The sequence below is a fragment of the Brienomyrus brachyistius genome, chromosome 3 (genome assembly GCF_023856365.1).
Source record: "Brienomyrus brachyistius isolate T26 chromosome 3, BBRACH_0.4, whole genome shotgun sequence".
Lineage (NCBI taxonomy): Eukaryota > Metazoa > Chordata > Actinopteri > Osteoglossiformes > Mormyridae > Brienomyrus > Brienomyrus brachyistius.
In genome coordinates this window covers 1,528,467-1,553,631 of record NC_064535.1, presented here as the reverse complement: position 1 = coordinate 1,553,631, position 25,165 = coordinate 1,528,467, and the positions used below count along the sequence as shown (strand labels likewise).

The 25,165-nt window shown below is 46.4% G+C and overlaps 2 protein-coding genes across 7 annotated transcripts; both read right to left on the bottom strand.

Moving 5' to 3' along the window:
• Window positions 1-150: 150 nt before the first annotated feature.
• On the bottom strand, window positions 151-15,040 carry phf3 (PHD finger protein 3). 6 transcript variants are annotated; one of them, XM_049006829.1, is made up of 17 exons: window positions 14,886-15,040; window positions 12,788-12,854; window positions 10,833-11,095; window positions 10,322-10,459; window positions 8,477-9,947; window positions 7,775-8,042; window positions 5,627-5,747; window positions 5,423-5,543; window positions 5,179-5,335; window positions 4,714-4,830; window positions 4,097-4,225; window positions 3,889-4,018; window positions 3,567-3,756; window positions 3,284-3,422; window positions 3,083-3,172; window positions 2,781-2,976; window positions 151-2,561 (listed from the first exon to the last, which is right to left on the bottom strand). In XM_049006829.1, exons 3-17 carry the CDS (start codon window positions 11,068-11,070, stop codon window positions 613-615), a joined length of 5,454 nt encoding a protein of 1,817 aa, XP_048862786.1. In that variant the 5' UTR covers window positions 11,071-11,095; window positions 12,788-12,854; window positions 14,886-15,040; the 3' UTR covers window positions 151-612. The 6 variants fall into 6 exon arrangements, with proteins under 6 accessions (XP_048862786.1, XP_048862784.1, XP_048862787.1 ...); XM_049006827.1 differs by lacking the exon at window positions 10,833-11,095; XM_049006830.1 differs by lacking the exon at window positions 12,788-12,854 and having other exon boundaries at window positions 14,886-15,021.
• A 1,175-nt stretch (window positions 15,041-16,215) lies between these two features.
• On the bottom strand, window positions 16,216-24,818 carry ptp4a1 (protein tyrosine phosphatase 4A1). The gene is made up of 6 exons (XM_049006833.1): window positions 24,597-24,818; window positions 20,150-20,798; window positions 19,708-19,800; window positions 19,329-19,459; window positions 19,092-19,166; window positions 16,216-18,542 (listed from the first exon to the last, which is right to left on the bottom strand). Exons 2-6 carry the CDS (start codon window positions 20,252-20,254, stop codon window positions 18,425-18,427), a joined length of 522 nt encoding a protein of 173 aa, XP_048862790.1. The 5' UTR covers window positions 20,255-20,798; window positions 24,597-24,818; the 3' UTR covers window positions 16,216-18,424.
• Between the last annotated feature and the right edge of the window lie 347 nt (window positions 24,819-25,165).

Genomic DNA, 25,165 nt, shown 5'->3' with positions numbered 1-25,165 from the left:
TGTTTGAAGCACTCGTGAATGCTGGCTTTGCACAGCGGGCTCGGCCCTTACCTCCAATAGACCAGACATCACCTATTACTCACACCTCTGATGACTAACCTCTTATTTACAGGACAAACGAGATGCATGTACACACACACAAAAGCACCATTAGGAACAAATAGAAAAACATTTATTTTAGTGGTGCACTTACAAAGGAGCAGGCGTATTCAGCACAGCTGCATTCAGGAGCCCTCATTTCTAATTACATATGTTCCGCCACCCACCCCCCCAGCCCGGGTCAGATTCATGTTCAGGTTCATGCACTGAAGAAGCTCACTACATATGGCGCAGAATCGTTAAAACCAGTCAGTCAAAACCTTCAGCTCTAAAGTCAGTAGCTCATTATGTGAAGCGCTTAAAAATATGAACTACAAAATGTACAGCAGTTTTCAAATAAAACAAAACAACTCATACCATTAGTTTAAAAAAAAAAAAAAAAAAGCTTTCATTGCGTAATGAACATGTAATTATTCTTACTGAAACATCTGCCCTAAACAGTTGGGAAGTCTGACAAATAGAAAGGAATTTCCCAGGAAGATGGCACGGACAGTGGGGGGACGGGGGTACACCTCATGACCGTCCATCCTTGGCCCCATCTCTGGAACTCCGCCTCCCTTTGTCGTAAGAGTCTCTCCTGTGCTTGTCACGGTCCCGTTCGTGGTGCTTGTCCCACTCACCATGCTGCCGGTGGTGTCGCTCGCTCCTGGAGTGCTCGCTGCCACTCCGGCTTCGGTGCCGAGCCCGGCTGTCCCTGTGCTTGTCGTCATGTCCACGGTGACGCTCTCGGCTTGATCTCTCTCTGCTCCGGCTCCGGCTCCTACTCCTTTCCCATTGTCCGCCTTTCTCTGACTGGTGCTCCCAGGACTTCCCATGCTCGCGGTCCCGGTCGTGATGCCTGCCCTTCTTCTCGTGGTGAGTCTCACTGTGGTGCCTTAGCTGGCCGTGTTGGTCGCTGCTCTCCCGCTTGTAGCCGTCGTCAGCTTGCCATGGCTGCCGATCCCAAGGGTCACCCTGGTATTGCTCTGGTGCCTTGTCCTCCTTGGGTGCAGGTAGAGACTTTGAGGACTCTGTGGTCCTCGATGCATCAAAAGATAATGGGGGCCCAGATGGCACATGTTGGGAGTGCTGGAAACCCACAGCTGGTGTGCTGGGCCACGTTGTGCTGGGATACTGATGTGAGGGATTTGACTGCGGAAACGGCAGAGGTGCCCCAGAGTAGGTGAACCCTGACTGTGCCTGTTGGTCTGGGGCTTGGAAGAGAGGTGTAGGGGCTTGCTGGTACTGAACCTCTGCATCTGGCCCTGGAGGGAACGTAGCTACTGGTAGCCCTTGACCAACATGACAAAAAACAGGTGCTGGAGGGTTGGGATGAACTACTAGACGGGGGGTGCAGTCTTCAGCTTTACCAAATGACAAGATGGTGCTGCTGGTTTGGGTGTCTTTTGCAGGCTGGTGAGGCACAGGCTGTGTACTTGGGTCTGGCCCACTTGCCAGAGGACGTTCTTGTGAAACGAGATGGCCGTCTGCTTCGGCGGCTTCCTGCTTGGTGTGTCCTTCTGCTGACGATGGTTTGGTACCCAGCTTTTCAGCGCTGTCCGCAACAGAGCCGGCCTTTGGGATTCCACTCGGAGGCTGCGCCGGGCTAGCAGCTGAACCTGAAGGGCTGGCTTTCGACGCCGTGCTGGATGTCTCGGCGAGGACAGAGTTTGATGTGGTTATGGAGACTGAAGTCAGCCCTTCGTGTTTGGCTTCTTGACCCGTATAATCGGCCTTACTTGCTTTATCAAGCCCTTGGCCTACCCGACTCGGCAGGTTTGGAAGGACACCTTCTGAATCAACTGGAGGTTCAGCCTTCAGAGGTCTCTCAGGAGTGGCCGTGTTAGGGTCACCGATTAGTCCCTTACCCAAAGAGTCTTCCAGACCGGCTGTTCTCTGCTGAGGCTCAGGATTACTGCCCTTTGAGTCTTTCTTCTTTATAATGAAGCGATCAAGCCGAAGGCCATTGGAAGCTGGGCTTCTGCTAGAGCCATTACCCCCCCCTGTCCCACCCCCCAGCTGGGGCTGCCTGCTCAGCGCTTCCTCCGAGCTGCCCGATAGCCCCTGAGGAGCGTCGACTGCTGCCAGAGGCCTGGATGCAGCATCGGCACAGGGTTGCTCCTCCCGACCGACCAGCACCCCCGGGAGGAAGCGAAGCGGTTTGGCAGTTTCATGGAGGTTCCCCTCTGTGGTTAATGGGGCTTCCACCAGCTGCAGTTTCCCAGTTTTGGTGTCGCTCACAGCTGACTGTTGTGGGTTTGTGGCCTCGGTAGACCGTGCCCCCTTCAAGGAGTTCAGGTAGTCCTCACCAGTGAGGGCACTTCCACTCTCACTACTGGAATCCAGCTTGGTCCGACTGTCAGGCAGAAATCTTGCAGACGAGGCTTCCGGAATGTCCACAGACAAGAGGACTCCAAAGTCCCTTTTGACCCTCTGTCTAATTATTAACCCCAGGAGAACGTTTGGACGGTTTGCTTCCAAACCTACAAGAAAACACAAAAGTAATGTCACCCTCCTTTTCATTTGAGGGGTGTCAATTTGAAATAATGTACAGACATGGAAAAGTTACCAGGCTCACGTGACCAAAAATGTCAAACACAAAAATATCAGCATTGTGATTCTATGTACTAGGGACTAGAACAGCTTCACCCAGAATGTCACGTTTGAAGCTGTGACATGTTCATGGTAGGACTCTCTCTCACCTGGCCCATCAAATGGGACCAACTGATGTGGGATCTTCTCTGAGGCTCCCAGAGGAATAAGGTACATGTCTTTGACGTGCTTCATGTTGTTAGCCACCACGCCGTAACGTCTACGGCTGCTGAAGTAGGCGTAGAGCAGTGTATAGGAGATCTCGTCTTCCTCTGTTACAGGACTGAATCGTATCAAACAGACCTCCTGTGGAGGAGAAGCAGAATGGGCACCACGTTAGTCACAGCTCTGGAGGAGGAACGTGGCGACTCGCAGTCAGAACAACACATCCAACAATGAGTCATGCTCTCACTTTGGTTCCAGAAGCCCGGATTTTTTCCACATAGTCCCACACTGTCTGTGGTGAGATTCTTCCACCAACCTGGATGCTATCAGGCAGATCCTGACCAAAGAAATAAAACCGGTGTCACTTGTTCAACTAGGTTAAAGCAGGTCTTCTGCAGGTTTAAAATGCACTGCCACCAACTATGTGGAGGTGAGATCCGTGACTTACCTCTGTTAGGTGGTCCAGGACACCTGAAACAGGATGGGCCTTAGTGACAAACTTGGCCACGGAGGGCATGTTGACAAATCCCTTCCACAGCAACTCCAAACGGTCCAGGAAGGTGGTTTCATCTTCCCTGCCACTTAACCTGGAATATCCCACATCAGTCAGAACCACAGCTACAGGAAAGCAAGTCCACACCATACATCATGGGTGCACAGAAAGGTTCGACGAGCACCAACATCAAGCTGTAGCACTCATGGGCGCATTCATGATAAATCACAGATCAAACCTTTCATCGATGGAAGACAAGACCCTGGGGCTGACCAAGCCGTCTTCCATGGCACTGAAGGGCAGATCCTCAGCTGGAGATGAGGCGCTGGTCTGGCCCTCCGCCTCCGTGCTCGTCTGCCTCCGCATCACTGTGGTGGCCACCTTCACCACCTTTGTGGTGGCGTCTTCCACAGGAGGAGCCATTCGACCTGCAGTAGCACAACAGCTAGGCTGTAACCTCAGGCTAACATTCAGCTGTCGATGGTGAAGCTCTACATGGGGAATCTGCACGGACGTCAACATGCTTGGGTACACCCGTAGAAGAGAGCCTTAGCAGGTACCTGTGCAGATCTTGCAATTCAAGTCAAAGAGGTGAGCCTTGTGTTGGGCAGTGGTATCTTTAGTATTCTCTGGTTCAGGCTCTGGGGGGGCCATTTCGGGCTCTTCTGGTGGTCTCGGCACCGGCTCAGGCTGAAGACAGCAAGGACCATACTTCAGCATCACACACAGGGAAAGGCGCCATGTGGCGGAGGGGCCCCTCCATCTTACCTCAATATCGGCGGGTTCCGGTTCTTTCTCTGGCTCCTGGTTCTCAATCTCGATTTCGCCCTTGTGTGTGATCTTTATGATGGGGCGCCTGTCCACCTCCCTCTGCTCTTTTTCTATCATTTCAATCGTCTATTACAAAACAAATTAAAAAACACAGGACCATGCAGTCCCAATAAATTACACAAATGCATACTGACTACATTATTATAAATTAACACAAGTTAATTAAGTCAGTGACCCAAAAACAGACAACACTAGATAGCAGCACATAAAAATAAAATCAGAGGTAATGAAACCACACATGTGGTTTCATTACCAACAAAGTATTTACTCTGGGATAAAACAGTAGGCACAGTATGGCAGAATATTTGCATTACAGTGTGCTGTGATCACAGGCAGATTCACGCACAAGCTTGCCTAGGCAATAGCCCAGAGCCCCAGTAAACATGCCTCAGGAGAAATGCAATGGTTAGTTAAACCAGAAACACCCGAATAACCTATAATGTCAGCATGGACAATCTGCCACTGGCTGTGTTTGCTGTAAAATTGCTTGTTACCAAAAGTCATCCTCCGAAACGTGACTGGATGTCGGCTGGAGGCGGCAGCGTGAGACTTACGTGTCGGTTCTCCCGCTGTCTCCAAGCAGCCAGCTCTTTGGAGGCCAGCTCTTCCGGACTCATTCGGATTAAATGGTGGGGGGAGATCTCACCTTTGAGAACCCGTTTAAATAATACCTGCGGGGGCGGGGGTGGCAGAAAATGCAAGTCAGGGATCAATGCCTCTTGAGGTCACTCATATAAATGAGCCTGCCTTCATATTATGGGATGTCACTATCAAACAGCAAAGCAAGTCACATGGGACAGTGTTTGGCACCAGGCATTAAGAGGATCACAGACCCTAAAGTCGTCAAACACATCCTCTGTTTTCTGTAGCTTAAACTGCCCTTTACAATCCTTTACCAAACATCTCAGAAAGCTCTAGAGATGACCTCAGTCATAGCGGTCTTCCTTGGCTCTTGGGTTCCCAACAGAACCCACATTTCGGGCATGCTTCCTGAACACGCCAGACAGCAGCACACTTACATTGTTCTTAGCGTCTTTGAGGTTGAACATCAAGCTCCGGTACTTGCTCTTGTATTTGCTGTCCGTATCCCGGAAGAAGGCAAAAAGTTCCTTCTCGGTTTTATTGGCCACGTTTCCTGCTCTCTCTGTGGAAACCTTCAGGTCAGACTCATTCAGTCTGAAAGGCAACGTGCTACAGTCACTTCCTGCGACATCACAGGCGCTGCATGATATGCATGGAAGAAAAGGACATAGAGGCTTTTACCGTTTCAGGAGTATGTCTTTGAGGGAGTCCCGCACATTCCTCCTGATCTGCTCAACTGAAGGCTTCTTGGAGGCCGCCGGAGACGTCTTCGCCTTCTTTGCCTCCTGCCGATCATGCGTTCCTGTGGATGTGCGATAAAAATGCCCATGACCCTCCACCCGATGGCGGTGGGAGGAGAGACGAAAAGGAGGGAAACTTCCATACCCATCTTGTGTGTCGCGTCCCCTGAAAGGTGGGGACGTCTGGGCACGTGTGCTTTTTGGTCCGAAGCAGATGCTCTACTCTCTCCATCTCTGTCTTCTTGAGACCTCCTTTCCAGAGAGTCCTGGAGCAGAGCAGAAAATTCAATAGATCTCTTAAATACAAACACATCCATACATTTCACCATACTTAGACGACGTCAGAAGGCAAACGCCTTTGGGGGTGTTATAACAGCAGAACCGCATGGGGGGGTGACGTGCATCTCAATGACATCACACCTCAAGGCCAATTCAAACTTCTGCGTTCAGTTGCGGTCGACCGCACATGTGCAAGATACTGACTATGCATATCCATTGGGCGGCAGGTATGCAAAGTTTGTCCTTTCAATTTGTTCAGCTTAAAACTATAAACATCAACGGCTCTGGTAACCTCTTATCTATATTTGTTCAAGATTAATGATGTATTACTACAGAGCCCCTAAGAGGTCAGGTGAGGAAATTTTAAAATAATTTTACGATCCCTTAAAATAGTTTTATTAATAACGGTACTGTGTCCATTTAAAGTACAAAACATAGCATTAATCAACTAAAAGTATAACACTAAACGATACAGACCTGTCAAGTTAAGTCTGCTTTAAGCATTAAACTATGGGGGAGCAGTGCATACCATGTGACTTTCATATGTGTGTTTTTATACACATTTATTGATAATGACACCATCACTAACTAAAGACGACAGACGGGCTATTGAACGCAAAGTGCACACAAGCATTATTTAGACCGATTCTTCCCACTGCGTTGCAGCAAACAGAAAGTGGACAAGTGGATCGCAAAGCTATTGTGAGGGAACACAAAATTACTTCAAAAAATATTTTCCCAGCCTGACCTCTTAGGGGCTCCGTAACTCCGTCCACCTGTCGTATTGGTTTCTACCCAAATGTAATTTTTTTCCCCACAAGAATCGAACAGCACTTTTAATGAAAAACGTGATGGGTCAAAGGTAAAGATTAAACATATTTACTGTCCAAATTGCTTGTGAGACAAACCAGACATCAGTTAAGTAGTTCTACAAAAGAAAGTTATGTTTTTATTGTTTTCGAAACCGGTGAAGGCTTTAAACTTGCAGTTGCACACCGCATCTCATTCTGCTTTTGTTTAAGCTTCATTCAGACCTAGGAGATGACATCTGCCCTCTGCTGGTCTGGAGGTATATCATTGCATTGAGTGCGCCGACCGCAACCATCTGCATTCACTGTATGAACACAAGCTGCCACGCAGACGACCATCCCCAGACCGGAAGTGCACATGCAAAGTGTAAAGTATGATCTAGGCATAAGCCAATATCTGGGTGGAGCTTAGAAGCAGCACCTTGGTTACCCAACACCAAATTATTAGTGACTCAAAAAAGGAGGCTGGAACTTACAGACCCTTCATTACTGGGCAGGTTACAGGAATATTACATGTCAGTCACCATAATTCACTAGAGGACAAAATGTTTCTGCATTATCATCCAGGTCTCTAGCATTCATTTCACAGGGCTTAAATTAGAGTGAGAGTTGTACGCAAGTGGCTCACATCCTGCTGCTATTTATCCTTAATAGCATGGCAAGAATCCTGTGCTCTACTTTAAGTGTAATTTGACAATTTCGCATACAATTGCGGGGGCTGGGGAATGCAGACAGCATAGCACTACACTACACTGTACATCGCCATATTAAGGGCAAAGGAGATCAACGACCCATGTGGACCATGTCTCCACAACACAGAGGCATTAAGCTTCTCTCCAGACATCTACACAAACTGAAATGTAGCCATTGTAAGGGACATGAAAAATCCATTACTTTCATTATCATTTCCACACCAAAGTACACCCATAACCCACGCACCAGGGGTATCCAACTCCAGTCTTGGAGAGCTACTGTCCAGTAGGTTTTCCATCCTACCTGGCTGATGATGAGTCACACCTGTTCGCAGGTAAATACCAGGAACAGTTGTGGCTCACCATAAGCCAGGTAGGATAGAAAACCTACTGGACAGTAGCTCTCCAGGACTGGAGTTGGAGATCCCCGCCATACACTGAAGCCACACAGACCCGTTACCCGGTCACACGGGCAGAAGTCCGAAAGACGGCACAGCCGATGCGTTCACTTGCCTTCCTGACGGCTGCGGCTGATGGCTGGTGGCTGATCTTCTCATATCTGACAGCAGGCTTGTTCTCCTGGGCTTGCTCCGCTTTGACCTGCCTTTCAACAGAGGCTGCCCCGTGGTCCTCAGACTCAACCTTCTTATCCTCCTCAGCGCAGCACTTAAGGCAGACGTACTCCTGGTCCTCTTTCTCCATCTGCTGGGCCTTTACCAAGTCCAGCCCCACACACTCACCATGGAACCAGTCATCACAGCGTCCACAACCCACCATGAACCTAAACACGTGACATCGAAATGTCAAGCCCGAGAAGTATAAGGGACTTCCATTAAATCATACAAATGAGCAATGATTCATCTAATACTTAATTATCAACTAAGGGCTCCTTGTACTTGATGCAAACTTAAGAGAAGGGATTGCAAAATGGATGCAGGTAAGCAGAACCCAAGGACATCCAAACTAAAATCAGACACTTTTCAAATGAATCCAAAAAAATCTGGTCTATGGCAGATTCAGGTATTGCTGCAGACAGGTTCACACAAGAACTGCTGGCTGACTTTCTGAGGAAAGGTCGGCCACACACACACACACACACACACACACACACACACACACACACACACACACACACACACACACACACACACACACACACACACACACACACACACACACACACACACACACACACACACACACACACACACACACCGGTTAGAGTGAGGCTTCCTGCAGAAGCCACAGTGCTTGCTCGGATCCCAGATGACCTCTCCTTCTCCTTCTGCAGGTTCTTCCTCGGCGGCCTCCTTTTTGAGCAAGGGAGCATTATCGGGGATAAAGAGTGGGGGCTCGTCCACAGACAAGCTCCGGGCACTTTTGCTCCTCGGTCTTTGTGAGGCCTTTTCCAGCTGCTTCTTTGCTCTAAGCCTCTCCTGATCGTCGTCCTCCGATGGCTCCCTCGGGAAGTGGCTAGGTTTGGCTACGGCCACCTGAGGGTGGGCTGGCTTGGGCCCAAATGGAAGATGGGGGGATTTGGAATTCCCAGCCTGTGTACCAGGATGTCGTTTCTGACTCCCATCTGGACTGACAGTTCCAGGAAGTAGCCTTTTAACCACAGGGTGAAAAGGACTGGACATTTTGGGGCCAACATCTGGTTTCGCCAACCTCTTACCTTGCACCCTCGACATTTTGGAGGGTGGGTAGGTTTGGAGATGCTCCGTGCGCCTTTTAGCGCCCGTGACAGACTTGCCTTTGATGGTTTGCATGTCCTGGATGTCACCCTTGGTCATATCTTTTGGTTGAGGGGTCTTCGGCTCTGCTCCAGCTTTCTTTGAGGTGCTGGGCTCCAGGTTCTTCTTCTTGGGAGATGCTGGTGATGGCTTCGATTTTAGCTGCTTCTGGGCAGGAGGCTTTTGGTCCTGACCGTCTTTGCCAGCTGCCATTTCAAGCACAACCGATTTGTTAGCATCTGAACATGTCCGGGTTTCACTTCCACCTGAGTTTATACCCTTAGTCTCCTTGACACTCCCTGAATCTGGCTGCTGTAAATCTGACGGGTTGTTCGCTTCAGTCTCTGCTGTGCACACATCCACAGCTTGATGACTGCTGCTTAACAGCACACCAGAGCATTCCTGTACTTCATTGGGATTCACGCAAGGTCCCAGCTCAGCCGGGGCTCCAGTCGGGGCTCCAGCCGGAGCTTCAGCCGGAGCTTCAGCCGGGCTGCACTTCCCAATGTCCTGAGCAGAGGTCAAATGTTCAACCACTTTGCCATCTGCCATTGTTACGGCCACATCTTGTGCAGCTGACAAGTTCACACCCTCAACACCCCCCGAAGCATCGGAGAAGCCCTGAGAAGGTGTTGCACCCGGGGCTGAGGTGGATGGGGATTTAGAAGGCCCTGGAAGAAGCTCAATTTTGTACCCCCCTACAGTCACAGTCAGACGCCTTAACACCACGACAGGGTTCATCGACTGTCCGACTTCACTGCAAACTGTGCTTCTCCCAGCTCCTTCCTCCTTATCCTGTGAGGCGTCTGCTGGGTCTTCCTGTGCTTCAGCTGCTTCCTGTTGCTGCTGTTTGACTCCTTCTCTCCTGTCACATCTTCTGGTGACTCTGCTGCTGGCCGGTTTGCTGACAGCCTCTGTACTCTTGGTTGGATTCAAGCCAGATTTCACAGGCTCTGAAAGAAACAGCAAAAAGCCATGGGGTAATGCAAAGCAAAGTGGTATCTTCTGCAAAACCATGGGGCCACTTCTCCATATAAAAAACACAACAAATGTTCAGTTTTGTGCCAGTAGCTAAAAGTCACAATAACACAATAACACAGAAGACGGTGGTTTGAGATAATGCCATGAAGCAGCTATAAGTTTTATTTCACAGCCATAATCTCATACTGTCTGCTTATTCCTACTTCTAGCCAGAGAGAGATCCAGACAGAAGGAAGGTTAAAGATGCATTTCTCTGTCCTAAGAGCTACAAGCAGCTGAATACATCAGATGCCAAGAGGTACTGCTGTGGGAAAATCAGCCAAAGCGGACATTTCTGAAAGCTCACCCGGGTCCACTTCATGGGAAGGCTCGCTCGGCAGAGCAGCGGGGATTTTCCTTGGCCGGCCTCTTTGGCCCTTGGGTCGAGTCGCTGGAGACCTGGAGACACCGCATGTACCTTTTGACTTACTCATCCCGGCCAGACCTGCAGTTAGAGACAAAAAAGGAACAAATGTCCAAACCTTACGTGGTATTACCCAATAAACAATGATTCCTTCTATGCAACCAAAACTTATAATTAAATCACATAAATATGGTGTCAGGAGAACTAGGCTTACATCAGTTCACCAGTCCATCACTACTGAAACCATCTTAACATGTTATCAAAACATTAAACCCCTAAGAACAATACTTTACAACTCTAGCAGTATGAGATAAAGGTTGCTCGGACTTTGCATTACCATAACAGAACAAGCCTCTTCCTCATAGCCGTTGCTGCACCAAGAATCTCAGTAAAGCATCTACCGCTATCTGACGTCTAGTCTCAGAAGTTAAACCTTATAGTCTTCAACAGGCACCTGCTGAATCAGCAACCTCATAGCCGGTGTCCTCATTATCCAAAAGAAGAAACTGAGCACTCGCAGATCCAAGCATGGGATCCTTGTCACTGAGCATATTCTTCAACGAGTCTTCCAGCACGTGGTGACCAGTTCCAAACTCATCACTCGCTTCGCTTTCCAAGTTCTGTCCTATTAACAATGACTCTTCCAATTGGTCACTGGGGATTAAATGGTTAAAGGTTCCAACCCCATCCATGAATGCTGTTGCTGCTCCGAAAGCTCTGTGGGAACAGAAGGACGTGTATGAAGAAGAAAATGGCCGGAAAAGGCCAAGAGAAGAGAAACTGCCCAGTTCACAAATTCACGTAATAAGGACATTCTGTGAGACAATCTGCAAATATGGGGTGGACGATCTGACGATTTTATATATCGTGATCGATCTTGACCTTCACAATCTACTTTTCTTGCGCATTGTAGAGATCGTGACATTTTGTGCCCTACTAGTATTTCCAAACCCAACATAAAACGGTGATGACCAATAATGTGTGTTACTACTCGATCCCTACCACACGTCCTCACCCGCCACGGCGATAGCACCCATTAAATTAACAAGTACGTAACATGAAAGTGACCCTGCAACAGAGACGAATGATATAAGTTGGCCAATGAGCACAGCCATCTAGTAGGAAGTCACTGTTTGTGACCGAAGTACAGATCCATGGTGTAGCTACCTGATCCATACCACCTGCCCAGTTTGTACCTTGCACATTTGCACCACATTATATTTCTGGCGCTGTCCCATCCATTGCTGTCCCGTCCGCAATTTTACGGAAAACCACACTGTCTATATTTACAGAAAACTACAGGAATCGTTTTATTTACAGAGATATTTAGAGAGAACCCATGTTAAGGATTCTGCTGACAGAAAGAAAAAATGACAAGCAAAGACAATGGATTTAAGTGTTTACATCAGTCATCCATTTCCAGGTTTTGGTTCAACACTATTATTACCTAAGTATCCCATATGTGAAATATTCGTTTATATTCTCATCAGGTGAAATTGCTGCCATCCAGTCACAGGGAATTTTGGTATTCTTATAGCTTTGGTTCACTCTGAGATGAAGGAACTTGTACGCTCACCATCGCGTGACTGGGGTACATAATGAATAAGACCCATATAGAGGCACTCTGACAAGTGCAGACAATAAGGAGAACTTCTATAAAACAGACAGAACACAAAGAATGCAAAGCCAGAATATCTGGGCGATGGGGATCGCTCACAAGCAGTCCGTGAAATGAACGTCAGGTAGTGAAAAGAAATATTGGCGAAATTAAGTTGGATCACGAAAATGTCATGAAACAAAGTGATACAAATCAGCTACCATCATAACATTTGCCATAAGTGTAATTGCACAGATGTGCAAGGTGCAAATTGGGCGTCATCTCATCACTGGGGCGACCGAGTTTAGAGAGCACAAATCTCAATCACCTTGAAATGGAAGCATCCGGTAACTTTGTTTAAAATAAAGTATAACTTAGCATTTAATTTTCATTTCGAAAACACTGTCGTTTATATAACACGTCAATATCATGCCAATTGATAAGTCCTTAGGCTCGTTCGAGTCTGTATATTCTTCACTGTTCATTTAAAAACTGGGCAACAAGATTGCAATTCAGATTGTGGATTGCGGCTGTGTGTTAAAGATCATGATGGTTTTTTGGTGAATATCACCCCTCCCCCCCTGCTGCCAGTCATCCAGGCTTTACACTACAACTGAATGTGACAAGCAAAACTACACAACGTCAGCAAAGACAAGGCAGAATAAAAAGATTTTCCAGTGATGACGACGGGAAACCAGAGGCTGCTGAACACAGGCCCAAATGCCACTGGGTAACAACTGGCACTATATTTAAGCAAAGATGTATGATGTCACATGGTGATGAGTTCCTGTGAAAGGATGCTTCACACATACCGTAGGGACCACTCCTGTCTTGCCCCTTCTTCATGTCACATCCTGGAGCACAAGCAATTCCTAAGACCTACATAAAACAAAAGACAGACGACCAGATAACTAAATCTTACATGTGTAAAGCTAGCGTGACGTGAGCCCACACCTCATTGGGGTCCATCGACCGGCACAGGAAGACCACAGAAAAATGCAACAGCTATGGGTAAACATTCAAAGCAAAAAACAAAGACCACTAAAAGGGGAAGTTTTTCCACAATAAAGACATACTGAAGAATACTGACCGAAAACACTTAACGGAGACAACTGTGTGAATATACTAAAGAATAACATGAATAACACGCAAGGTTAAGGCAATTTTTAAAAGACCACAGACAGAACTAAGTAAAGACTTAATGTTTTGGATGCAGATCAAGCTGTGAGCTGCTCATCTCTTATTAATGGTACCAGAGACCAAACCAATGGTTCAACAGCAAGAATCTCTGGGGCCTCAGAACGGGACCCTGATTAAGCAGCACAGAACCAGTCGCACCCCATTGTCTACTAAAATGGTCGGCTTTTGCTCCAACTTGGCACACATGGGATCAGCTCACATCCACCTCCCACAGAATTCACCTCAAACAAGGGCAAAGTTCAGAATCATTTAGCTTTGTAAAGGAGGGGCTAAAACTGTTTATTTATAATATTTAATCAGTGTGTGCATGAACCTAATAAACCTCTTAAAACATTTAAAAACATGGTCGGTAATAGTTTTGCAACAAGTAAAATAAGTAATTCTGCCACACTTATCCTACTTCACACCAGCTGAAACTCTGTCAAGGTTGCTTCTGCAAAACATCTTTTGCTTATGTCTCAGAGCAACTTCACGATAACACTAAACTAAGCATAACAATGCAGATTCTAATTTAATAATATTAGGCGTCTGCTGCACTGAATCAGAGCACAAACTGGAAATGAAATCGGTTCGACTAATAGGCCTAGAAATTTTACATTCAAGTCCCTAAGTGTTATAACGAGAGACGTGACCAAAACAGGCAGGCATTAAGCACGGCCTGCTAAACAGCGTGGGGTGAAACGTTATACCGACTGGAGAATCACGCGCGTGAGTGATGTGGACGCAGCCCCACCTTGCGCGTCCACACGTGCTCGTTTACCACGCGTTGCTAAGAGACGACATCACGGGTAACTATCCATGTTATCGGGCCTGATGCTTAACGAACCTCCAAATTCCACATAAATCCCCACTCAACATTATTCCTCCAGTACACTACTGGCTCAGTACCATACTGACTAAAACAGCACGACACTCATATCCCGCCCCTTCCCTTTATCATAAAAACACGCTGGGCGTATTTATGAACCAGCTGGGTGATGGACTAACCGGCCGGTTAACGGGGAAGGGGACGCTGCCATGAACGCCCAGCTAGTTACCCGTCACACCCAAACGTGCCGTGTTTATTCCCCATCGGGCAGCCGTGTCCCCACACGCTCTGCCCACACTTCCCCTGGGTGGTGGAGCTGATACTGCCTTATCTGCCCGGGCCTCTCAGGAACCAGAGAACGGCCAACATCAAGCACGGCCTTAAAAACATCCCCGCTAGTGGGTGGACCGAGAGCCGGCTAAACACTTCAGGGGGTCACGGCCTCACCTAGCCAGCAAGCTTAACGTCGAACCTGGGCAGGCCTCTCAGCTCGAGTAGCTTAGCCTAGCCTAGCCTGAACTTACGTTAGCCTAGCATAGCTTGGCCTCATCATACTTCAGCCTTGCCACTCGATTTTAACGGTGTCGCCGTGAACTTACCACACGATCACACGGCCACTAGCTGGACAAGCGTAAGAAGAAGCAACAACAGCGATAACGACATTAAAGTCCGCGGCTACAGCGGAGGGAGCACACAGCGCATAGCCCCTAGACCAGGCGCCTCGGGGAGGCCCGGAGTTTGTTTGCAGCACCGGCCATGATCACGCCCCCCCCCTCCGCTAGCTCTGCCAGGGAACTGCTTGGTTTTTGTTTTGTTTTTTTTAAATAAAAAAAACGTTTTACCTTCTTGACCCGATGCTGCAGATCGTTAGGGCGAGCCGGCGTACGGCGCAGTGTCCTTACCTGGGGATCCCGCTCTATCGTACGCCGTCTTTCGGCCCAACTGTGGCCATTCCAGCGCCTGCACTCGGATTTGCGACCCCCCTCACTCCGAAACTCGGCCGGCCCAGCGGGCTCCATGCTGAAACGCCCCCCTCCCGGCTGGGTTTTTAACATCAACCAATCGTGTAAGAGGAGATGGCAGTGTATACCAATCATTAAAAGGCGTGATTCATTTGTTGCCCAATCGCCGTAAAATGCGATGTTCCTCCTTCCTCCGTAACGAACGGAGACCGTAGTTGGACATAGGTATGTGGAAGCGAAGTAGTTATGTTCTTAGTTAAACTACGCAGCATTGAAATACATTTACTTAAAACTTTTATGAGCAATAATATTTCGTACACATATAGGTGATGACTATAATAGATTAAATATATTAAATAGTAAATTGTAGTCGATGTATTTGAATACGAAATATGATCACTTCCAAAGGTGGGTGATTTAAAGTAAAAATATACGCATAAATATGCATAGCGTTACCGATTGTTTCTGAGCTCAGGCTCAGCATTGATGCACTTAAGATGAAACGAGGCCCTTGAGTGATACTTCGGGCCAGTTTATAGGGGCGCTGTTGCATGTCGGGCCAGTTTTACGAGAAGCGCCTGGTTACCCGAACTTGTGCGAGCATATCCTCTCGGGCCGCTGAACTTTTGTTGATTGTGTGTCCCCCTGAAAATTCAAGGCGGTGATTTATTATACCATGGGTGAATCATGAAGTAGTAATCAGAGATGTTGTTAGTGGTTTACGAAAACATAAAAGTCTGGTAACGGCCACTGGTTAGCATGTTTCTGAATATCAGCGATTATCGTGCTGACATTAACAGGTCACTGGACAAATTAGCAACGGATAGGGTCTCAGCTATTAGTCGCTCCAAAACTTTTTACAAATTAACATTTCGAAGGCTCACTGACTGTAGGGTTTTCTGTGCGTTGCTAATCACATATCCGAGTTGACTCTGGGAAATGGAGTTTTCAGGGGAAGCCATTACACATGAATTCACCGAACTGTTGAAGTCTATTTCTATTCCTAAGACACTGGGCAGGCAGGACTGGCCTGATAGAAGTTCGAACTGGACCAGCGCAGCAATTCTTCATGCTTAGCGAGAAGCATTGTTATGCCGAGTACATTTTATATACGCCTTTCGTGATATCCCAGGAACCCGAAAGGACATTACTTGTCTTTATAGGCATACTTTGTCTACACTTAAAGAGCAAGGCAAAATTAAGTAACGAGAATTCTGAGATTTGTATTTATAATGGACGTTGCCGCGAAAGAGACATCGCACAGAATAAATGGGTTTTTGTATTTATTTTGATGTACAAGCGCGCTCACAAACTGGTGAACACTGGCAATTAACTTCTCCCACAGTACTACACCACACATTCCCAATTACAGTATAAATAGCTGATCAAACATTAATACGTCACCATTTCAAATACATAAGTTATCAAGTATCCAAGTTATGCAGATCAAATAAAATGGGATACAAAATATCACTGACACTGATGTACAGTTTGAAGCCAAGAGGCAATAAGGGTAAAATAATGATCACATTCTAGACAGAGCAGTAGTTAAAGATTTTATGTAACATTAAAAGAAATGACACATTTCAGATGCTTATTACACAATGAGTTCTAGCTACAATAGAAAAGCATCTGTATATTAAAAAATTACTGAAGGGCATATTTTCAGCAAGACAAAGGCAACATATTTATCTTGACCAAATAGAAATATTCTACCCCCACCCAATGAAATTCACCTGGCCCGAGCACTTGACCACAAGGTGCTGCGTACCTTTCGGCAATTCTGCAAAGTCCGAGGCTTTTTAAATATGGATGATCTAACAAAATATGTGCTTGTACGGTTTTGTATAAAGTGGTAGTTTTATGGAAGAGACCCATAAATGGATAGATTTTGGGTAACACCATTTTTGCTGTCAAAAATCCCGTTTGGGGGGGGGGGGGGAATAGCCCTCATAAAAACAAAGATTAGTCAGAGTTATAAGCAAATACCGTTATACACAGTGAAGTCACACCACCTTCAACAAATTTCCTCACAAGACCAACATAAAAGGAAACTACTGATCCTGTCTTCACTCAATGGTTCTTACAACAACATATATATAAAAAATAATGTTTGGCACCTAAGTCACTACATTTTTTACACATGTAAAAACCTTAAAAAAAAAAAAAACTCCTTTAAAAGGGTCCTACACAGATTAAAGATGGAAACTCAAAATACAGTGACGACCTCCAAACACTTTTTTTTTTTTTCGTTAAACATCTTGTAAACTGTTCACTGTAATGCTCTTCCATAAAACTTTCATCCACGATCTAATTTATGGGACGGGCAGTAATATTACTGCAAGCAACTTTGAATGGCTGCCTTCAGTCATCATCGTCATATGGAGTCAGGAAAGCCGCGGAATACGGGGTTAGTTATGTAAAATTCAAAATCAAGGCAAAGCCACATCATCAGCATTCAGAGCCCAAATAGTAACCCTTAGGGAGAGTGTCGGCCTACAGACCTCAGGCTTAGCAGAAGTCAGACACTGGACCAAAGGTTCTGCTCCTAATGGTGTCAGGGGCAGTACGTTTCAGGTTCCTGGTTCCCTAGGTCTTAAAATGGCAGTATTCAGAGTTATTGCACCACACGAGCACACATTGGGTCACTGGCTGCAGAGCTGCTTGCCATAAACACGTAAACATGATCATACATGGGCTTAGGTTTAACAGGTACATTTTGATCCTAGTAGTCAAGGTAATCTGCAGTCTTTTACATATAGCCAACTGTCCTCCACGTCCATTACGCTGTCATTAACTGCATTGGTACTGTGCTAAAGTAAAAAAAAAATAGAACACCTGGTATGGCTACAGAAGAATAAAATGACGGAAAAAAATCTGACTGGAATGGCAAAACAAATGAAGAGAACCTGAAGGGAATGTTTACTTTGATGATGGTCAGAGAACACGAAGCCAGTTCAAGCCTAAAGTCGCACCCCTGCTGGGTCTGTCACAAGCTCCAGCTTTGCATGGATGATGTCAGGGACCCATTTCATTTCACAACCAATCAAAAGCAAAGGCTAAACAGACAGGGAAAACACTGTATCATGACAACAACCAGCGAGAAAACATAAGGCGAGTCACTGACAGTGAGCCCCAAGCCACATGACCCAATAATCTGATGGAGACGGACATGATGTCATGGTATGTTTTCCTGGGGAGGACCTAGGCACACTCACAGGTCTGGGAACAGACAGCCAAAGTTACCAAAACTGGACAAATCCCACACAACCAGCTGTCTTTTTTTTCAGTATTTAAGACCAACTATGCCTTCAGTGTAGGATCATTTTAAGAGCTAATGAATACCAGACACCAGCTGAGGATTAACGTCAGGTGTCACTCAAGCAGCAAAAAGGGAACAGAGGAACAACGGTAACTGCACTGCATGTAGCCAGGTGTCTTCCTTCGGTGCGGGAGGGGTGAGCGCAGCATGCGTTGCTTCACTGGATGCAGCAGTTGTTGCGATGGCCATTAGACTCCTTGAATCGAAGGCGCATCTTTGGACGATATTTCTCTAGGTAGAGGAGCTGCTTGCTGTTAAAAGCTCCTCTACGCTTCCTAAAATATATAAAAGAAACAGCAAGTTACTTCAGGGAAAATACAGTGGATAAGCAGAACCAAAGCCATGATCAGTCTGAAGGACTCTAGGTGTGTTAAATGATGTGTTTCTAACCCCCCAAACACATCATTTAAACCCTAAATCCATCCATCCATCTCCCAACCACTTAACCTGGTCAGGGTCAACAGGCGCAGGGAAGAATGCCAGTCCATCATGAGCACGAGTGTACACACACACACACACACACACACACACACACACACACACACACACACACACACACACACACACACACACACACACACACACACACACACACACACACACACACACACACACTTGGGAAATTCAGAGGCACCAATGAACATAACTACACATCTTTGAACTACGGGAGTAGAATGCATAAGACAGGAGGACCATGCATACTCCACACAGAAACATTATGAAGGCGGCACTCAACCCCCGACCCAGGAGGTGGAATGAGTCAGTGCTACCCACTGGGTCACTAATAATGACATGTATACCTTAAAGAGATTCCAAATACTCACAGCCGAATAAACTGGACAGCATCCTCATACTTCATTCCACACTCGATCAAGGCGAGGGCAACCAGCACAGGGGCTCTTTGGAGAACATGCTTAAGGTTACACAAGGAAAAACATTTTCCCCCATGACCAAGTTTGCTAATGCTGTTCTCATCCCATTATTATGTTTACAGCCATAGAAACCATCCTTCCCAAGTAGTAAACTGTAATGACTAACACTCATATGAAATGGAGCCACACCTTCCCAATCCAGCCACACAGTGAACAGCAACACAGCAGCCAGGTTCCTCACGAAACTTGGCCCTCAGAAGGTTCAGCCAATCGTCAACAATCTGGCTAGAAGGAGGAGCTCCGTCATCAAATGGCCAATCCTGGAAGGGAAGTGCGGTGAGGTCACACAACAAGTTAACAACAAATGGGCTCAACACTCAGAATAGAAAAATTACCGAGAGGACGGGTTAGCCTTGCAAGTCTTTCACTAACATTAGATCTCATGGAAAAGAAAATGACCCTATGCAGAAACCCATTCTCTTAGGCTGAAGAAGTAACATTTCTTGAAGGGAATGGAGTTCTCTCATTCCTCTCGCACACATACAATATATTACAAAAAAAACCTTACCAAAACCTGAATAGCTTCCTTCTCTACCAGAGCAGCATCATAGGTGGCCTCGCACACTCTCACCACGGTGCTCACACCATACTTCTTCAGCTCCTGAAGATGATTGGAAAAAGCTCTGCACACTCCTTCTGATTACCGGCCATTTCACCATCAGCCACCTTGTAGCCTGACAAACACAATCTGAAATTCCCTTCAGGACACAAGATGGCTGAAGATGATTGAACAACTGTGGGATACCGTGCTTTAAATTGCTTTACAATAGGATTACAGAAATACTTAGAATCCCAAGTAGTGCTGAATTTTAAGAGCACAGAACATTTTGTAAGTACCTGGAACACCGCCATATGATAATCAGGCTTACTTTCTGTCAGCCAAATGGCAGACAGGTCAGTCAGACTGAGTGCTGGCTGTTCAGATGCGCCATGCGCTGCTAAAAACTCACCTCTATGAACTTGTTTAGGGTGGCGTTGGTCGGGTTATGAGTTATGAGGAACCTCATGCTTTTGTAAGTGATCTCCACAGGGGCAGGTCGGTTCATACGTGCCATGGTCACACAAAGTTGCGCAAGAACGAAAAAGTGATGAATACAAAAGGATATTTTTGTTTACCGATCCAACAAAAGGGTGGAGTAGATGCTTGGGATTTTTTAAAAAATGTGTATACTCCACGTCACACGTCAGGAAGAGTTTATTTTTTTTGGAATCTAAAAAGTGAGGTACTTTGTGTGGGAGAAGGGTAAGGTATGAAATAAACCTTTCCTAAAACTAGAAATTAAAAAAAATTATAATAATAATAAAAAGAACAAGCAGGGTTTCTTGACTCCGGTGAGGGGGGGGGCCAACAAGGGCAGGTCACACACAGATTACCCCATCCAGGTGTGTTCTCCTCAGGTGAGTTGTGCTCCCTCACTCTGCCGCAAGTTCAACACTCAAGTCCCAGCCTGGTCCTCAGGTCCTTACAGGTCGTTTCTTCGTGGCAGAACGAATCTCAACAGTTCACTTGTCTGCATAGATGTCGTGCTGGGCCTGGCAGTAATCCCCACTGCCCTTCAGAAACTCCATAAATGTGTGACCGAAAACACCACAGAACTGCTGCATGAGAGACAGAAATGGAAAGCACAGGTTATCATCAACCCTACACATAGAAAGTCACACACAGTACACACATTGATTAAATGTGTTAAAATGTAGCATTTTAATAGTCACTTATTAAACATCTAGGAGTATGAGATTATACATGCCTCATTTAAAGAGTCTATTTTCAAATGTATATTCTAGGCCAGTTCCAGTTAGGGTTAGTTCTCTCAGTTATGCATAGTGCACATTGCAAAGAGAGGGACTTTCCAAACAAACAAATTACATTTGTGCGCGTGAAGTCTGCAGGAAATTTCAAACCCCTTTACAAAATTCAAAATGACAGAAATTACAGGTGGCTTAAGAAAAACTGTTTCAGGGAAAACAAATACCAAGTTTCATTACTATAAATACGGCACAAACTCCAAGCCTTTAAATCATATGGCTGAATTTTTAAGCATAATTTTAAGTAATTCACTGTTGCAGAACTATCAAAATTGTTGAGCTGAGGGCCAAGACATGACAAGACTTCCAAATACCACAGAATTTGACCAATACTGTTACAAGGAGGGGAGCCTGGAGAAGATGAAGCCTACTAACAGCAGTGCAACCATCCATCGTACTTTTACCTTGTAATCTGGATGATAACATTAAGCGAAAACCTCATTTCAAACATGTCCTCGACGCAGCAGGATTGCTCACTGGGAGACAGCAAATTGTGAATGCACTGAATAGTAGTAGCTGCCTGAAAATCATTAAAATGTAGCACAAAGCAAGATCCATCCATCCATTTTCCAAACCGCTTATCCTACTGGGTTGCAGGGGGTCCGGAGCCTATCCCAGAAGCAATGGGCATGAGGCAGGGAACAACCCAGGATGGGGGGCCAGCCTATCGCAGGGCACACTCACACACCATACACTCACACATGCACACCTATGGGCAATTTAGCAACTCCAATTAACCTCAGCATGTTTTTGGACTATGGGGGGAAACCGGAGTACCCGGAGGAAACCCCACGACGACATGGGGAGAACATGCAAACTCCGCACACATGTGACCCAGGCGGAGACTTGAACCCGGGTCCCAGAGGTGAGAGGCAACAGTGCTAACCATTTCAGTCATGTTGTGCGTTTTACTACCCACACAAAGCAGGAAACAAAGCACAAAAGGGAGTAAGCTGTAAATAGATGAATGTCTCAGCAAAACTCGCTAACCCTCTGTGTCATAACCAAGCCTTTGTGCTGGTTGTGAATTCCCTAACCTATGACTCTAAAATGGGTGGTGGTGCTTGGTACAAGGAAACATGAATATTTGAAGTAGGGCTCTTCATCTCAGTTTGTTACTGTAATGAAACGCTAATGAATACTTTGATAGTGTGGCACCACCGTTAGGCTGGGTCTCATCTACGGGGGGAGACCCTGCTTTTACAGGTACATGACTCAACATGAATGACTGCTGAACAAAGTATGCAAGCAGCCTCCCTCATGTTCCCATCTGGCACAACAGGCTGGACCAAAGATGTCTAGGGCAAGAGGGGAATTCCATTTCGGAAGTTTATTCTCGGGTGGTCGACGGCAGTAAGACATGCCAAGTGAAGGCTTCTTAATTTACGGCAAGTGATAAAAAATAAGCACTCTTGTACAGCATTCTGGACAAAAGGCTAACACGAGAGAGGCTTTTTCCCAGATCGTCCCAGCCAGGGATACAGGCTAAAGTCAGAGGCATGACCACACTCTGAGCTACTGCCAAACTGCAAAAGGGCAACTGCTCAAACACAGCCCAAAAGTCCCACTGGAAAACTGTCATATGGCCATTTTACTGGCTAGACTACCACAGAAAACTATTTATAGACAAGTAACTGTAACCTGGCAACACCTGCACAGAGATTCAGAGGCACAGGAACAATAAGCAACATAAAAATTCCATCAACCATACACATATGAACATTTTATCCTCAAAAATGGATGCGTACATACAACAATACCCAAGGGAGAAGTAAAGCCCTGGGATCTCAGGGCACATGAGCATTCTGCTGTTCCACCATAACACAGGCGGAATTCTGACCAGTACCAACTCTGTGGCAAGCACTCTTCATAAGCACATAGAAGACCTAGAGACCACTGGCATACAGTTCAGGAGAACACGTCGTTACTCACACGACTCACATGCCCAAAAAGAGATCATCTGCCTTTGAATCCACCAAAGAGCTCAGCAGGGTGCTATATGCCATCTCACCCGATTCTCCCCTTTTCTTTTCACTTTTACAGACCACAGGCCCATGGACAAGGCGTCTGAATGATGACATTAGGGCCAAAGCAGTCAATAACACAAATGACAGTGCGCAGTGGAAGGAAAAGCCATGAATGGCTTTTAGACGCAAGAGCATGTCACCGCCACCAGGAAGCCATCTGTGGGGGACATTAGAACTGCATCACCCCTCCCCCCACCTCCCCTAAAGCATCTTACCCACGGAAAATAAAGAATATTCTTCTCTCCTCTAAGCTACTTACGGGATTAGTGAATAAAGCAACAGCAGCACTCCCAGCTTGTACATACACACAGGGGCCCAAGGCTACGACATTGTAAGACCGCTTTCCGTCTAAGCCCATATTTTATATAACACACACACATACACACACACACACACTAAAATATATACTATCACACACTGTACGAGCGAATGGGGCACCAGACTTCATCAAACATGATTATCATAATTACTCCTACTGATTTATCGTCATATTAACGCTGTCACTGTAAATGTACGACGATGGCACGGTATAAATGTGTTATAAGCGTCTGAGATCCAGGAATGGCTGTGACTCATGGGGGAAAAGGGGGGCCGGTTCGTGTCCCAAATGCGGGGCTCAAGAACGCCTGGATCTAGCGGAACCCGCACTGAACGCGCCTGTCTCTTCAGTTTTTAACTAATAAACCCCCATTTCAACAATTTTCAAGTTCCTCCGATCGATTCCTCCGATTATTTTAATAAAAGGATTTTACTCCCCCTTCCTATATGGGATGACAGGCAGGTAGGCTAACACTAGCAGCATGCTAACAGTGAGCGGGCATCGTTAGCCCGCTACCCTCAATTAACGACGTCCGAGTGGCCACACGTCCCCTAAAACTGATATCATACATATTAATACTAGTGACTTTTCTTCCTAAAATAATGTCCTGTCCATATAACCCCGGAAAAGAAGCCCGAAAGTCGAAGCACCCTCCGCCTAGTAGCAGTTAGCTCAGCTGGCTAATGGCTCCGATAGCCGCCTTATAGCCCGGTGCCAGGCCCCGGAGAGAGAGCGGGCCTCTGTGGTGCCTTCGAGAGCGCGCACACACACACAAATACCACACTTATTTTTAAACTAAAATTAAACCGCACATTTCAAAGTATGTACAAAAAATAAAGGTTGTGTTACTGAAATACCAGGCAGCTTGACAGAGAGCCGTTCCCGAGTCACTCATGAAAAGATAGCCGAAGCACCGGCTGATGTTTCTAATGAGATTAAAATAAATGTTATCTTAATAAAAATTAAGATATTCCACCGTTTATCGAGTACTTGATCGATGCTTTTAGCGGTAATACGGTGGCTTCACGGATGTACGGCATTGGCGACGGGCTACGGCAGGACAATACACATTAAAATTACATTTAAAATAATATAATAAAAAACAAGTGATATTAATAACAGTATCAGTGTGTCTCAAAGAGCTGCCGGTCACCAAATATACAATCTAAATGGTGAAAACCGTTCGCGAACAAACCGAAAACGGATAAGTGGACAGAAATGTTTTAAATATAAAAAGGCACTTACAGGGATATGCTTACTCATTGAAGATTGTAGCTTAATCATAAAGCCGGTCCCCAAGAAGAGAATTTCAATCCGAACTGGGAAGGTACTGGTTCTGTACCATACAGACACCGTCACCCGGCCGCCGACTTCCAGTCTGCTGGGGCTCCAGCGCTAGCCAACGGCTGAAATCCGCCCGTGAGCCTCGCGTCACGCTCCGCCCGACGCGAGCCAGCCACCGGCCGCGGATCAGCCTTCGTGCCGGAATCAGCGATCGAGAGCTCCAAGATATGATCCCAGATCTGCTGTCAAAACCAACGGAGCTGGGGGCAGGTCCCGGTGCGGCTATCGTGTTGCGCATGCGTCAGTCTCCAAACCCACCGGCCGTAGATCTGCTCAGGCAGTAGTCAGATTACTGTCGGGGAGAAATAGCTGATCCTGGATCAGATTTGAACCTTAGAAAGGACGCCCTATGCTGTGCGCGTTCACAAATCCGAAGCCCGTACTCGCTGTTGAAGAAGAGCTCCCGTGGGTAGTTGGATCACCTGGAGCGAAACTGCTGTCGTGGAGATTACTTTGTTTTTGATATACAG